Source organism: Augochlora pura, chromosome 5 (assembly GCF_028453695.1).
Source record: "Augochlora pura isolate Apur16 chromosome 5, APUR_v2.2.1, whole genome shotgun sequence".
NCBI lineage: Eukaryota > Metazoa > Arthropoda > Insecta > Hymenoptera > Halictidae > Augochlora > Augochlora pura.
Window position 1 is genome coordinate 10,707,554 of NC_135776.1, and position 16,984 is coordinate 10,724,537.

Genomic DNA, 16,984 nt, shown 5'->3' on the forward strand with positions numbered 1-16,984 from the left:
GACCTCGCCAAGGCTAACCACCTCTGTAGGACATTCCAAAACGTACATAATAGCTCTTCAAACACCCCCTCAATCTTCGACACCAAAATCACCCACTTCACATCTAAAGCCCTCTACTCTGACGCCCTCTCCGATCCACCCACCACCTCTAATTTTCACATCCCACTACCCCTAGTCCGAAAAGCCATAATAACCCAACGCAGAAACAAATCCCCAGGCTACGACCACATCACGCCACTCATGCTCAAGAATGCCTCTCCCAGAATAGCCCAACAGCTCTACTACATTTTCAATCACTCAATCAAATTCCACTACTTTCCCAACAATTGGAAAATAGCCAGAATAGTTCCTATTCCTAAACCCGGCAAGGACCACAAAACAGCTGAAAACTATCGACCCATTAGCCTCCTCCCTGTAATAGGCAAAATATTTGAAAAATGTATTCACCTCTGGCTCTCTGAATTCTTAAACACCTCTAAGTCACTTATCAACCAACAATTTGGCTTCAGAGCCAAACACTCCACTACACACCAGCTCGTCAGAATTGCACAGATCCCCACCCACGAACATAACACCAACCGCTCCTCAGCAATGATTCTTTTTGATCTTACCAAAGCCTTCGACACTGTCTGGACGCAGGCCCTACTCTACAAAATCCATAGACTAGGCTTGCCCATATCTCTCACTCGACTCATTCACTCCTATCTCCAAAACAGGCATATCTTCGTCTCCCTTGCTGGCACCTCCTCGGACCTCCTACCAATAACCGCTGGAGTCCCACAAGGTTCCATACTGGGCCCTCTCCTTTTCAATATCTTCATAAACGACGTCCCGACCATAGAAGGCTGCCAGCTGGCACTCTATGCCGACAACACCACCCTTATCTCTTCCTCGTGGTCTCTCCAGGCCCTCCACGCTAGAATACAAAAATATGTCAACACAGTAGCAACCTTCTTTGCAAACTGGAAATTAAAACTCAATCCTCATAAAACAAAAGCCATCTGTTTTCCAAGGAAAGGATCCCAACCTATCAGCATCCCCATTACAGTCGACGGACATCCTATAGCTTGGTCACAACAAATTACATACCTCGGGGTCATCTTCGATCACAAACTCAGCTGGACCCCCGCAGTCAACGACAGAATAGCAAAAACCAGAAAGGCGGCTGCCTCCATCCACTCTCTCATCTCACATGGATCAAAAATAAAACAACATCTCAGAGTCACACTTTACAAAGTCTGCCTCAGACCAGTTTTCACCTACGGATCGCACATCTGGTGCACCGCCCCAATGACCACCCTCCAAAAACTCCAAACCCTCCAAAATAAGCTACTTAAAATAATCACCGGTAAACCTCCACGTTATCGAACAAACCAGCTTCACACAGAGACCAGTATGGAACACATCCTCCCATACATTCAACAACTAATTTCACACTACACAGTCGACAATCATACCAATCCACTCATTCGAGACACCGGGCTATACGACCGCAACAGAATTCCCTATAAAATCAAGACAAAATTCCCCCTAGACACTACAAACCTAGTATAAAGTCACCCAACCACATGTATTCACCCCCCCTCCCCCTACCTAAACAAACCTCAAAATCTCTTCAACGCACATCCGCTTTCTTCCTGCCCAACATCCGATAGCCAACACTAGACTGGCTAACCTCCATCCTAGGGGTTTTCTTTGAAAATTTTTTCCCCACACCCACCTTAATGACACTCACGTAACCTACCCCCCTCATGAAGGTAATCCCACACAAACTTCGCAAAGACTGGTAAAAGGGCCATAGCTCTTAGGTACGGTCCAAAATCTAAATCTCAGCACACACAAAAAAAAGAAGATTGGGCGCTACATCTGTGAGAGAGGACGAGGTAAGCCACGGCCGTTCACAGGGTAGTCAGGGAGAGGACGGCCATGAAGGCCAGCCGCCATCCGGACATAGGGATACGATAGCCTTGCACAGTAGCTTAGATCTATTGGGAGAGGACGGCCATGAAGGCCGGCCGCCTGATAGTAGTAGATGTTCCATTTGATCAAAGTTGCTTTCGTTGCTCGCCATAGAAATTAGCAAGGAAATTGATCAAAGTATAAACCTGTAACACCCTGTAACCTGCTAATTAGAATACATCTCCTCTCGTCCTCAGTAAATCATATATCCTGTGTCGTATAACCATTCCTTCAACCACCTCCCCTGACATCCCGCTACACAGTTAGTTTTTAATTGATAGCTTGTAATAAGCTAAATTTAAAACATTTAATGATTCCATAGGGTATAGAATTTTACCCTAATTATAGTTTTATTGTAAAGGAGTAAAACCAATTAAATTAATACTGATAAAATATTGATATTAAAAATCAATATCTCCTTAAAATATATAAACCAATAAACTAAAAAGATGTCATTATATGACACAGTCCTTAGAATCCATATCGACCAAACAAAAAGTCGATTGTTAGTCCCTAGGGACCGACGCCGCCTGAACGGAAAGTTCACTTTCAGTCCCTGGGGACTGACGTAGCACTCAACGTGTTAATTAGGAATAGCGTGTTATTTATAAGCCCCATTGTATAAATAGTTTATGATAGTATATCAATTATATCATGTACTATCTATTTCGTATTTTTCGTATACTCTTGAATTTAACATTTAGCGTTATTTTTTATAATTATTGTATTTTTTGCTGTCGTTTGTATTATTTTGGACTTGTATTCGGATCTTATGCGTTTTTTTGTAATTCGCATTATCTATAATATTGTTGCGGGCTTCGGGAACCTCGTCCGGTTCCCGTCGCCCCGTTTGCCCCGTTTCACGTGTTCGCGGCATGATTGACTATTTATTTTCACAATTTTACAATTATACAATTCAATATACAATATCGGTTAATTAATTTCAATGTCACGGATTCGCTGTCAAATCGCAACTGCCCAAATTCAGCTCGGTCGGAAGACCCTGAACCCCGTTGCCGTCTTTTATTTCAAGGGAGAATTCTAAGGCGGCACCGGTCATCCATCCGGTGCTCGTAACATTGCTCCCTCCTTCGAAAAACGGTCGTCCCGACCGTGTCAAAGAATTCAGCTCTTCTGTAACTTGCACTCCTGTCTGACAAAGAAGTAATAAATAATTAATACCTAGGTGGCCTTTACCAGACAAATCACGCCTTGACATTCGTCCTATGGTTCAGGGAAAAACCACGTAAAAGAACCCTGAACAAGGCGTATCAGTGCTCGTGTGTCGATCACCTTGCAGGCACAGAATCGGCCGGCGAATCCAAAATCACAGCATTCCCAGCGTCTTGCCAGGAGCCAGTTAACCTGGACCTAGCCCCAGACGTCTAACAGCAGAAGCTATATGTGATCATCAGATCCTCCGTCTCTGCTGATCCCGTGATTTCCTAGGAGGCAAATTCAGTGGTCATTATTCAATAATTTCCTGCTTTCCTTAGCTCCTCTTGCCTCTTGATGTTTCTTGAGCACTTGTTTCTTCTCTTCTTTGACTTTTCCGCATCTTCTTGCTAAGGAAATGGATTAATCTCTAAACCTTGCTAGACGATTAACGTGGACCACTTTACATTTACATTCTTGAAGGACATCAACCATCGTAATGCAGCATGGTCCGTTCTCAATAGATACTTTCGTCCATAAAGATACCGATGAAAATGTTGAATAGATTTCACCATTGCGAATAACTCTCTTCGTGTCACACAGTAGTTCCTCTCTGGCTTTCCCAAGACTTTTGAAAAATATGCGACCACAATTGCGCCTTGTGCTTTCATCTTTTGCAGCAATTCAGCAACCTCTTCTCTACGATTTAGAGGTAACCTTCGTGGAGCTTGCTTGATTGGAGCATGATCACTAGTGTCGATTCTATGCTTCACTATGTCGCATCTCCCTACCTCGTCTGAACTTTTAGCGAAAACATCCTGCAACTCCGTTAGCAACTCTGAGAATTGATTCCTTTGAATCGCCGTCAATTCTGCAGAACATCGTTTAAATAGTTCCTGCATAGTTCCTCTTCATTTTTCACGCCAGGCTCCTGACGAATGGGGGAAAAGAAGAAGAAGTCAGTCTTTCCCCCATCATCCTGACTTCTTCCGGTTTTCCGCTTCTTCTGGCTTCCTCCTCTTGAAACAGTTCTTCTTAAAATGTCCTCTTCCTCCGCATATCCAACATGTCCTTGGATCATCCGTTTTCCTTTTTCAGGAGTCCATTCTTCTTTCCTCTTCCGAATACCCAGAAGAAACAGAAGTATACCCCGGCCTATAGACCTCTTTATACCCCCCCTTTTCGCGCATCGAGTCACGCGACAACGCCTCAACGGCTTCCATCTCCAGTGCTCTAGTAACAGACAAAGCCGCTGAGACGAAGAGCCTTTTTTATTTCCTCATTGTTCACAGCGGTGACGAATTGAGAGGCGGCAAGCTTGTCCCGCGACAATCCGCAAATGCGGCATTAGCCAGTCTCTCAATCTCTCCGGCCAATGAGGAAATGGATTCCCCTCTACGCTGTCGACAATTTTGAAACAAAACATAATTTAAATTAGCTAAATTTTTAGCTCCAAATCTGAGCTCTAAAGTCGAAACAAGAGATGTAAAATCAGAAATTTGGGCAGCGGAAAGAGAAGTCAAAACACTCCGCGCCGATCCCTGCAATGAAGCGACCAAGGCTGTTGCCTTCCTCGCCTCATTCCAACCATTTGCCCGCGAAATGGCTTCAAATTGAATGAAGTACTCTTTCCAAGACGTTCTTCCGTCATATTCTGCCGGCTTAACCGCGTATCCCAAATCAAGGGATACGCGACTTTGAACCTGATCTTGCACAGGCAAATGAAAAGTTGAAAACGGAGCGGAAGAGGGTCCAGGATCTGTCGCGAGAAATGCGGGAGCGGAAGAGGGCCCAGGACCGGCCGCGGGAAGTGAACTTAAACTACTATTTACAATATTTCCCACTTCCCTCGCAGCCATATTTACAACCGGGAACACTGCAGGAAGTGAACTTATTCTCGAACCGAAATTGTTCTCCACTTCCCTCGCAGTCATATTTACACCTCCCTCCCCAATAGCTCCTACCCGCTCCGCACTTCTCCTGTCGCGAGACTCTCGATCACCCCCGACAATGTGAGCAGGTAACGATAGCACCTGAATTAGTCCTTCCATGCTCCGGATGCGCGCCTCCATCGCAGAATTGACCGCATCCTGCGCCGCACGCTCCCGCTGCCCCATTAGCCGAGACTGCTCGAATTGTTCCTCCAGCCGACCGATGACCGTCTGCTGGAACGCCGCGAACATGTCCTGCAAACTATTTTCCGTTGCCGAAGTGGGCAGAATCCCACTTCTGACACCAATGTTGCGGGCTTCGGGAACCTCGTCCGGTTCCCGTCGCCCCGTTTGCCCCGTTTCACGTGTTCGCGGCACGATTGACTATTTATTTTCACAATTTTACAATTATACAATTCAATATACAATATCGGTTAATTAATTTCAATGTCACGGATTCGCTGTCAAATCGCAACTGCCCAAATTCAGCTCGGTCGGAAGACCCTGAACCCCGTTGCCGTCTTTTATTTCAAGGGAGAATTCTAAGGCGGCACCGGTCATCCATCCGGTGCTCGTAACAATATTTTCGACTGTATTTTACTGTCGTTTATACGCTGTATTAGTAATTTCACACCCTCCGTCGATCAAGTGTTACAAATTGGCGCCTAACTAGAGGTCACGAAGACACCACCACAGTGGACGACAGTGATCTAGAGTCATCTTTAGTGTCAGGAAAAGCAGGGAAGTCTGCTAGAAAAACAAGATCCTCGTGGGCTACACTGGATCCAGTCCTAGGAACAAGATGGCTGTACAGATGACGGACGAGCAATTCAATCAGTTGCTAGCAGGTTTAAAAGCGATCTTAGCTGTAGCACCACCGCCGAGACAAGGAAGCTTCGCAAATGTACGGCACGATACGACAGAACCAGAGATCGTCTGAAGCTGGAGGAGTTTGTCGAAACCGTGAATATCTACAAGGAGATCGAGGGAATCACGGACTTCAACATAGTTAAAGGTTTTCCATTGTTACTGGAAGGAGACGCGGGGATATGGTGGCAAGGGATCAAGGGTGAAGTGAACAAATGAACCAAGGCTACGAAACTTTTGCAGGCAATATTTGCACCAAGGGGGCCAGACTACATCATTTATTCCGAAATTTTTGCATCCAAGCAAGAAGAAAACATCCTAATGGACTTCTTCAAAGGAAAGAAACGAGCTCTTCTAGCGGAATTGTCGACCCCTCAGACAGAATCTGTTCAGATGGACACGCTGTTCCAAGGAGCATACGAGAGTAGGTGAACCGAAACACAGTAGAAACCTTTACCAAGCTCATAGAACGAGCCAGAACGGTGGAAACTTTTGAGAAAGTAATTGCGCAGCAGCCAGTGGCTATCGACAGCAAACCACCCGTCAAGATGCTAGAAATGAAGCTACAGCGCAATTACTGCCGAAAGACAGGACACATCGTGGAAGAATGCCGAAAGACAGAACACATCGCGGAAGAATACCGAAAGCGCAAAGCAAATTAAAACATATTAGGACCTTGAATAAGTTCTCGCTAGTTTCTTCTAAAAATAAAAGCTTCATTTAAAATATAACGTTCAAAATTAGTTCACTCAAAGTATTGTCCATTACTAGAGACCACTTTCTCCAATCTTTCTGACAGTAAAAGAATTACGCGTCGGAAAAAACGATTCGTCTTTTGAGGCAATCCATGAATCGATCCATGTTTTAGTTTCTTCGTAAGAATGGAAGCACTTGCCATTCTATGCCAGACCATGTGCCATCGATTGGAATAGGTGATAATCGGAAGGAGCTATGTCTGGTGAATACGGCGGATAGGGTAGAACTTCCCATTTAAGCGTTCCCAGGTAGGTTTTTACTGGTTTTGCAACATGTGGCCGAGCATTGTCGTGTAACAAAATGACTTTGTCATGTCTCTGCTCTCGGCTTCAATTCATACGGCACCCAATGTTCCTGCTTTTGCATCATTCCTAACCCTCTTAAACGTTTTGAAACTGTTGACGCATCTACTTGTCATGTTTTTCCAAACACTGCCAGCGTCTGACATGGGTCTTTATCAAGCAATGTTTCTAACTCTTCGTCTTTAAACTTCGTCGTTGCGCTAGAACGTTCCCTATCCTCAAGTTCAAAATCATTATTTTTGAAGCGTCGAAACCAGTCTCTGCATGTGGTATTCGACAGAGCATTGTCGCCGTAAGTCTCAACAAGAATTCTGTGTGCTTCAGATGCAGATTTCTTTTGAATAAAGTAGTGCAATAAAATTTCCCGCAAAAACACTTTATTCGACACAAAAACAGACATCTTCAGAACCAATAAACAAACACGTGGTTGAGACTATAGTGAACAATCATACACTGAAATTTAAGAAGGTTACATACAGTACTTTCTTGCCGATGAGTCACCATTAGAAATTCCATGCGCGGAGTACTACTAATGCTATCTTTTGAGAAACAGCGAGAACTTATTTAAGGGCCTAATATTAAAGTGCAACGGTTGTGGGAAGCCTGGATTTGTTCAGAGTAGGATACAACGGGTACGGGTTTCTCGATATGGGGGCAAAATCATATAGAAAAATTCCTTACTGCCGACAGGAAGTCAAGACGTGGTTCTCCGACCCTTGCGGCGTTGGACCAGACCTGCACCCCTTGGCAGTCGTAGTACCGCTGCTTTAACACCGAGTAGAAGGAAAGGATTCTCCCCGCGCATATGCCCTGAGATGGCGAGGTCGCACACCTGAGTCACCCTCGAGGTAGCCAGGTTTAGAATAATATCCTTATGAAAGACTCGCGATAGGAAAATCGCACATATACAAGGTGTATCGTTTGAAGCATTGTTTGAAATTCGTTAATGTACAAATATAATATTTTCCATGCTCATCGTAATGTTCATAAATAAAAAGATCAGTATCTATCCAAAAACTAATCGATGTAGGGGCGAAGCGAAATCACTCATTCACTTTTCTCATTTTTTAGATATTGGTTCATTAATGGCTAAGTTGAGCCTGAAACAGAAGATACATTTCCCCTTGTCCCTCGCGTTATTTACGCAAAAAAAACCATTTTGCGGCTTGAGTCATTGATGACCATCTTTGAATGGTCATTGAAGAACAGTTAATCTTCGTAATTTCATATTTGCGATATATTCGACAAAGATTGTCATATCAACGCGCTTTTTAATCAATTTTGAAACTCATCATTCCCCGCTTCCTAATATTGAAATCGTTTCACGATGACTTTACAATTTGTTATCACTGTTCTGGTTCAAACACCTATATAAGAATGATAATCCACGAGATAAGGCAAAGTTTGGCCGCTCTCTGAAGTCTCTCGCTTTATTAACAAAATTGTTTTAGTGAGATAAGTGTGGTGTCAGTAAGTGAATACACAATAGTACGGCCAGAGTCAAAGCAGATTGTACATCAAAACATTTTTTCGGTTAGTGTAGACATAAGGATGCACAATGTTCCTAAATATTCCTATTTTTAGATACTAATTCTAGAAAATTTCTTCTCATGGCAATAATCTCGAAAAGCCCGGAGAACTATTTCTCGTAACTATAAAAATATGTACTTTGAGATATCGTAACCATATTGACTACACTTAAATTGGCACGCGAGTTGCTTTAATTAGGACTGACTTTTGTTAATGTAATTAAATTTTCTCCTAAATATTGAAGGAACGGTGCTACACAGAATTATAGAACATCTGATAGTTTTGAATGTTTCACACAATATACTGGAGTATTCGTTTATTTTATCTATATATTATGTACATATCCTTAGAAGTGAACGTAATGAATCTTAAGTTTGTATTTTATGCACAATGAGAGTTAAGGAAAATAATGTAAAAATGTTTTAATTGACACAAATTTTTAATAATACTGTCTTTTAACCCTCTGACATCTTTGCATTGCTTTTCACATCTTCTCCGATCTGCTAAAATATTTTCAGTTATATTCAGAGCTGGATAGCGGACCGAACAACAATATGACAACAGTGTCATATTTTTAGAAGTGAAAAATTAAACTGTTTTTGCAGCGTGTGTTGCAGCATTATCCTACTGGAGCATATAATTATTGCTTACAATTCGGATCACGTGCTTACTTAATTGATTTTCTATTAATTCTACATACTTTTGGCTGTTTATGAAGTCTTGTAAGATGTTGATATCAGTTTCATCATGATAGTCAATACCGACCTATACCATAATCTACTTCCGCCAATTTGTCGACGATTCAAACATCGTTGTTATTTTTTCAGATGAAAATAGTAACTCCAGCCGGAGTTATTCAAATGAAACTTCTTTCATCACTAAAAGTCACATATCTCCACTTCTTTTTCCATACAACATAATCTCGTGCAAACCTTAAACGGTGTTCTTATGCCCTTCGCTTAAAGAAGGTCTTCTTTTCAATTTTTTATATGTAATATGATTGCTGTTTTTGTAATATACGTCATGCAGTTCGATTGATAGTAGGTCAGACGCGTAGTAGACAGCTCATCTGTCACATTTCCGTAGATTTCCAGATTTGTTAAAAGATAGTTAATGACTTTCTCATGATGATATCATTATTTGACCGCAATATCAAGATCTAATCGATATCACTTCTGCTTCATTGTATTCCTAGATCTATCTTGCACAGTTGTAACAATTAGCTGTATCAGTATTGTAGATAAATGACTGATTAACTTGTCCGCTTGTTGATAATATCGCAATTTATTACTAAGGTACCACGATACAAGATTTTTCAATTCGTGTGCTCCGAACTTTTAACTTTTTTTCGTTAAGCTTTTTTGCCGTGCGAGCTTTCGGTTAGTTAAGAGGTAGCTATACTTTTCTATATCTAATTGCAAACATACACTATTTTTTACATATATATTACAAACAGATTCAACAAGAAAAATAGAATCAGTAGAACTTATAGAAATGTTGATTTTTAAACTTCTATAATGAAACCATAATTAAAACCATAGTTAAAACAATAAAAATTCAATAATACCTTCTTATATACATGAAGTGTGTTTATCACAATGGTACATGAGTTTTAAAGAATTTCAAAAATATTGGGTGTACAAATTAGTTCGGTCCGTTTTTTGTGGTGGAAAATGCATTATTTCGAGAACAAAATGAATTAACAGATTAATCAAAGTATTGTCCATCGCTGTTTACTACTTTCCCCCACCTCTCAGGCAATTTTCGAATTCCATCTCGAAAAAATATCTTATCTTTTGAGGCGATCCAAGTTACAAGCAAATTTTCGATTTCTGCGAAAGAAGTGAATCTGTGACCTGCCAAATCGTGCTGCATCTGTCGGAACAACCAGTAATCAGAAGGCGCAATGTCCGGCGAGTACGGCGGGTGCGGTAAATTGTCCCACTTGAGCGTTTCCAAATAATTTTTCACAACTTTCGCGACACGAGGCCGAACGTTATCATGGAGAAGAATGACTTTGTCATGTCTTCGATCGTATTCCGGTCGTTTTTATCGTAATGCACGGCTCAAACGAATCAATTGCAGCCTATATCGATGGCCCGTAATGGAATCGCCAGGTTGTACCAGCTCAGAGTATATAACACCCTTTTGATCCCACCAGATACACAGCAGGTCCTTCGAACCATGAATATTCGGTTTTGGTGTTGATGTTGAGGTCGATGGCAATGATTGACCTGGCATAGCATAGTATTTTTTCTTTTTGGAGTTATCGTAGAATATCCATTTTTCATCTCCAGTCACAATCCGATGTAAAAAACCCTTTCTTTGTTGCCTTTGAGTCAGCTGCTCGCAAGTGAAAAATCGCCTTTCAATGTCTCTCTGTTTCAGTTCATACGGCACCCAATTGTCTTGCTTGTGAATCATTCCCATGGATTTCAATCGTACGGAAACTACTTGTTGGGTAACGCCCAATGATTCTGCAAGCTCCTCATCGAGTAATGCCACCAATTGTTTGTCAACAAATTTTTTTGACTGCCCAGAGCGAGGCTTGTCTTCAACGCTAAAATCACCATTCTTAAAGCGTTGAAACCATTCCCTACATAATTTATCAGTTGGAGCATTACCACCATAGACTTCAACAAATATTCGATGTGCTTCAGCTGCTCTATTCTTCCAATTAAAGCAGAAAACTAAAATCTCCCGGAAAAGCTGCTTAGTTAACACAAAACTTGACATATTCAACAGAGTAAAAAACAGGTGTATGAAATGAAACTCAAAGCAATATAAACTGAATGTTATTGACAGATATCTAATCTCTCAGAAACAATTGAAATCAGTTGTTACTATGAAACAGTCATAACAGTTAGAGTTTTTGAAAACGGACCGAACTAATTTGTGCTTCCAATACATGCAGTGTGTTCATCGTAATGGGTACATGAGTTTTAAAGAATTTCAAAAATATTTCAAATCGTTACAAAGAGATTATTTCCTAAAAAAGATCAAAACCATCTTGATCTTTTTAAATATGTGATGGATGATGACTTCATATATTGCAACTGATGATGGGCTATGCTTAACGTTAAATAATTATGAGAATTTCAATTGTATTAGATTTCGAAAAGATAGATCCACAGGAATATGAACTATGAAATTAGTGAAATGTTAACATTTTTGTATCATGCATACGTGACTAACACAATTTCAAATCAAACATGAAATACAGTTTCTTATTATAGTTATTTTTTTACTATTTAATTATAGTATATAAACTATTGTGTTTTAAAATCTGCAAAGAATGAGAGGGTTACAAAAGTAATTGCTGCAATAAAACTTGCATTCTCCGTTCTTATATTTTGAAATAGTTGGACCAGTTCGGTGTAACTTTCGTCAGCGCTGATGAAATAATCTACACGGCAATAATTGATTCCAATTTTTGTCTTTCTTCAGGTAATTGAGCCACCATGGTGGACTATTTCCAGATATTATGTGGCGTCCTGGTATTGCTGCTAGCACTTTACTACTACTTAACTTCATCCTACAATTTTTGGAAAAAGCTTGGCGTTCCCGGACCACGGCCCTCGCTGATGTTCGGTAATCTTAACTCGACTACGTTGGCACAATTGTCCATGAGCGATACAGTGAAGAAAATGTACAATGACTACAAAAACGAGTCAGTTTTCGGAATCTACGAAGGCAGTGCACCAATTTTGGTTATTAATGATCTAAATCTGATCAAGGATGTTCTCATCAGGGACTTTTCCTTGTTCGCATCTCGAGGAGTACCCATGTATCGTAAGGTATTTATGAATAAATATTACTTGTTGACGATCTAATCAATTTTATGACTAAAAAAGAGAAAACTTCTTTTTAACAATTAATTTTTAAATTCAGTTCTTTTGTTTGGCCTTTTGAAGAATACTGTGGTCCATCACAAGAAACACTTGATTAAATGTTAAACTGCTATAGTAAATATTTTACTATGTATAAGATGTATAAATATATTTCAAATACGTTTTTATCGGTCAATGTACTAATGTGTAAGTAGTGGTACAATCAACCTAAAAAGATTAGATTGTTATTTATAGGTATAATATTTATAAAACTTCTTAGTCAGCTTTGCCAATGTAAGATACTTTTTCTCAGACATAATTCAACATGCTAGTAGACGATAATTATGTTGAAAATTAAATCGAGAATAACGTATTCACAGGTCGATCGTTTGGGAGAGCATCTTTTCAATTTGGAACCTGAAATATGGCGTCCACTGAGAGCAAGACTCTCGCCAGTATTCACATCTGGTAAACTTAAAGACATGTTTCCTCTACTGACAGAATGTGGAGAACACTTGGAGAAATACTTGGACACTGTGACAGAAAAGGCAGCGCCTGTGGATTGCCGTGAAATAGCAGCGAAATATACAACCGACGTGATCGGTACCTGTGCCTTTGGAATCAACATGAATGCCATCGCGGACGAGGACAGCGAATTTCGCCGGATGGGCAAAGATATTTTCACTCCATCTTTGAAACAGGCTGCCAGAGATACGATGAGGCAATTCTTCCCAGCGATATACGTACGAATAGGTCATTTATTGCAGCCAACAAAGGTCACTGATTTCTTTACGAAGGTGGTCATGGACGCAATGAGTTACAGGGAAAAGAATAATGTGGTCAGACCTGATTTCATCAATATGCTCTTGGAGCTAAAGCGGAATCCGAGTCAGCTAGAAAACATTGGTAAGTTGTTTTACTCGGTAATTAATACGTTATCTAGTAGTTGTTTTAAGTAATATGCCAATTACTGTGCCTTTAAATTAATATCTAGCAAGTTTTGTCGAATTAAACTGCTTTTTTAATTTCTTTTACATGCCTCTAAGGGTTTAGATTATTCTTTAAGGTTATTTGGATTATTAAGTAGAATTATCACACTTCGGCAGTACATATACTAAAATTGGAACGATACAGAGAAGGTTAGCGTGGCCCCCACTAGCAAATTAAAACGGCTGTAATCCTTAAACGACTTATTTTTTCAAGTTTGAAATATTACTAAGTATTCTTCATACGAAACATTTCAAGAGGACTGATTTGTTTATGTTTGTAATAACTCAGTCACTAGTCATCCCATAGAATTAAAGTAGGTTTGAAGTAAATTTAGAGAAATTTAAAATAAAAAAAAACAGTTAGAATGTATTGGGTTATTCGGAAAATTCGTGCCGATTTTTTAGGAAAATTAAAACGCAGCTCAGTTAAATATATGTATACATTTATTAAGTTATATAGGTACCATTCTGTTCCACAACCTTTCTCCATCTTTCATGCAGCTTGAAAATTCTGTCCAGAACCTCTCAGGTTTTTCGGCAAAAAATTTGTCTAAATGGGTTTTTATCTCAACCAAAGAGTTGACATTTTTTCCATTAAGGGAATTTTGTAATGATCGGAAAAGGTGGAAATCCGAAGGCGCAAGGTATGGCGAATACAGTGAATAGGGTAAAACATCCCAACCAAACTCCAACAATTTTGCCGAGTTGAAACAAGACGCTGATGAAACACGACGTCCTTTCGATTCGCAATTTCTGGACGTTTTTGTTCAATTAATGTCTTCAATTTATCTAATTGAGAGCAATACTTTGCCGAATCTATTGTTTAATTATTTGGTAAAAGCTTATTCTCGATTTCTGTTCTAATCATATCTTCGTCAGTGGTGGACGGCCTACCTGGGCGTTCTTGATCTTCAAGGTCGAAATTCTCCAGCTTTAAACCGAGCAAACCACTTCCGCACAATTCTTTCGACTACAACATCCTCGCCATAAACAGCGCATATCTTTTTTGCCGCTTGTGTGGCTTTTTTGCTCTTTCGGAAAGAGAAAAGCATTAAATGCCTATAATGCATTTTATTTGCCACAATATTTCAAGGCGTACAAAACTGATAAAAATTAACGAATCGTAACCGAACTTTTTTCCAAATATGGCTGAAGTTATCTCTTTTAGAATATGTAGACATGTCATTTGTTTTCAATAATTGTCATATATTCAGTTGTGGGATTATTCTCACCTTGGTTCAGTGCGCACACGCGGAAATAACTGGACACGAGGTCGGAGTGTGAAACAGGCTTTATTACGTGTTGATGCGTGGGCGGATGTATGAAGAGTGAGTGAATGTTTTTTCTCTTTGGACACCCACGTCGACGGCGCTTTTGTCTTAGGATAGAATACAACTAACTTAACCTAAGGGCTTAAAACTAACTATACTAATGACTAGTTATATTTTACTCTAACCTAGTTACATTTACCTTAGCCTAGTTATTGTAGATGGCGCGTCGAGCCTACCGCTACACAGTCAGGCCTCTCACGTTACCTACCGAAAATCGGCACGAACTTCCCGGATAACCCAATAGTTGCAAGATTTTTAATGAAGAGCGCGAACAATACGTAAGAACCAACACTGAGCACTAATAATTGAAATACGAGACTTGCATCAATTAAGGCTCATAAATATTGAACAAGTCAGGATAGGTAAGAAATATTCTTGGTCCAGGTTATGTACAATCGTATGGATCTTCTGATGGATTGCGATACGTGAGACGTTGTTTTGGGCAAGATTTACAAACACAGTGCATATTGACATCGTCTTTCTTTCGTTTCGTCTTAATCTTTTCAGCATTACTTTAGGTAATAACTAAATAAGTAATTTATCGTACTACATTACAGAGTTGACAGACTCGTTGCTGACTTCGCAAGCATTTGTCTTCTTCTTAGGAGGATTTGAAACTTCATCATCAACAATAGGACATGCGCTTTATGAACTAGCACAACATCCAGACATACAAGATAAATTACGTAAGGAAATCCGAGAGAATTTCGGAAAAAACTCGCAGGAAGGTAAACGTTTAACATACGACCACATCAAAGAATTGAACTATCTGGATGCAGTGTTCCGAGGCAAGTACATTCTTCATTATACAATAGTTCTATAATAAGTTATACAGAACACGATATAGTCAATATAATTTTCACGCAAAGGTGCAACAGAATTACTATTAATATCTACTCAATTAATACAGTTTACGCATACGTATACATTTCAATGAAACTAACAATTAAGGATTTAATTTTGGTGCTTGTGTTAATTTATAACTGAATTTAAAAAAGATATCTCCTAACCTCGAATTTAAACAATGAAAAAATACTGCAATTTTTTCAGTATCTATCTATTGTACAAATTTTAATAAATTGTTTCTTTTTACACAGAAACACTAAGGAAGCACCCGTTACTACCAATACTAACGAGACAAGTTAATACAGACTACACTTTTAAGGGCACTAACATCACAATTCCTAAAGGCACAGGGATATGGATACCAGTATGTGGAATCCATAACGATCCTGATATTTACGCTAAACCTGAAGTATTTGATCCTGAGCGCTTTACCAATAATGGTATATCAACTAGGCATCCTATGAGCTTCTTGGCTTTCGGTGATGGACCTAGAAATTGTATCGGTAAGTTCTTGTGACACAAACGTCTTCAGTAATATGTTCTGTGTGATAAAACCTTCTTGAAAACTGTTACAGTGTTCGTTTTTAATTGCATTTTTAAGTTCATTTCAAATGCTAAAAGTATTGATAAAGAGACGTTGCATATTTTAAAGTATTTTATTAAATTAAATTACTTTGGTGGTACTATAATTGTGATATACTTTCAGGAGCTCGCTTTGCAGTTTACCAGAGCAAGATTGGACTTATTTCTATTCTCCGAAATCACAAGGTCGAAGTCTGCGAGAAGACAACGATTCCGTACAAGTCTGACACCCGTTCGTTCTTGCTGACTCTTAAAGGAGGAGTAGTGTTGAAAATGTCAAAAGTTGAATAACTGTTTTATTTCTTTTTGTTAACGTGTATGTATATGTTAGAAAGATTAAGCTAAATAACTGAGACGACTGTTCTTTTCCAAGGTTCTGGGGTAAGTGCCATGCGGTCCAACACAGTCCTCTTACCAAAAAGCAATTCTGCTTTCCTCACTCCGTGGCTAGATCCTCCAAAAACCAGAGTTTTCATTCTTTGGCAATGCAACGACGGTTGCTTGCCTTCTCTAAACAAATTTTCCATAAACAGTCAATGGCTCGACATTCGATAACTGGGAGATCCAATGCGGTCATCAGCCGTCGCGTCGCCTGTCACCAGGACTGTGTAGCCTCACTCACCCTCCGGGCCACGCGCATCCTTGAACCCTGCCATAAATCCATCGACGGCCGACAATCGTTCGGTCGTCCCTATCCCCAATTTTCTTAAAAAGATACGTTGCGCTAACATATATTGGGTTGTTTAATAAGTCATTACGCTTTTTTTACTTCATTTTTAAGTACGTTTATTTAATATACTGTTACGTTATCACGTTTCATGAGCGACGCGAACATAGGCACTTGTTTATATTACGACCACGCTATTAGACTATACGTTTCAATTTATGGCGGCAGGAGGGAAGTTC

General features: G+C 39.9%; 1 protein-coding gene and 1 long non-coding RNA gene across 4 annotated transcripts; one reads left to right on the top strand and one right to left on the bottom strand.

Moving 5' to 3' along the window:
- Positions 1 to 693: 693 nt before the first annotated feature.
- LOC144470391 (uncharacterized) lies at positions 694 to 1,611 on the bottom strand. Its single transcript, XR_013494103.1, has 2 exons — positions 1,090 to 1,611; positions 694 to 916 (listed from the first exon to the last, which is right to left on the bottom strand). It is a non-coding gene; the product is annotated as an uncharacterized LOC144470391 (long non-coding RNA).
- Positions 1,612 to 8,383: 6,772 nt separating this feature from the next.
- Positions 8,384 to 16,433, top strand: LOC144470385 (putative cytochrome P450 6a14). Of its 3 annotated transcripts, XM_078181442.1 has the most exons (7): positions 8,384 to 8,503; positions 10,889 to 10,995; positions 11,948 to 12,297; positions 12,711 to 13,236; positions 15,208 to 15,438; positions 15,748 to 15,999; positions 16,203 to 16,433. In XM_078181442.1, exons 3-7 carry the CDS (start codon positions 11,962 to 11,964, stop codon positions 16,367 to 16,369), a joined length of 1,512 nt encoding a protein of 503 aa, XP_078037568.1. In that variant the 5' UTR covers positions 8,384 to 8,503; positions 10,889 to 10,995; positions 11,948 to 11,961; the 3' UTR covers positions 16,370 to 16,433. The 3 variants fall into 3 exon arrangements, with proteins under 3 accessions (XP_078037568.1, XP_078037567.1, XP_078037569.1); XM_078181441.1 differs by lacking the exon at positions 10,889 to 10,995; XM_078181443.1 differs by lacking the exon at positions 10,889 to 10,995 and having other exon boundaries at positions 8,387 to 8,440.
- The last annotated feature ends 551 nt before the right edge of the window (positions 16,434 to 16,984 follow it).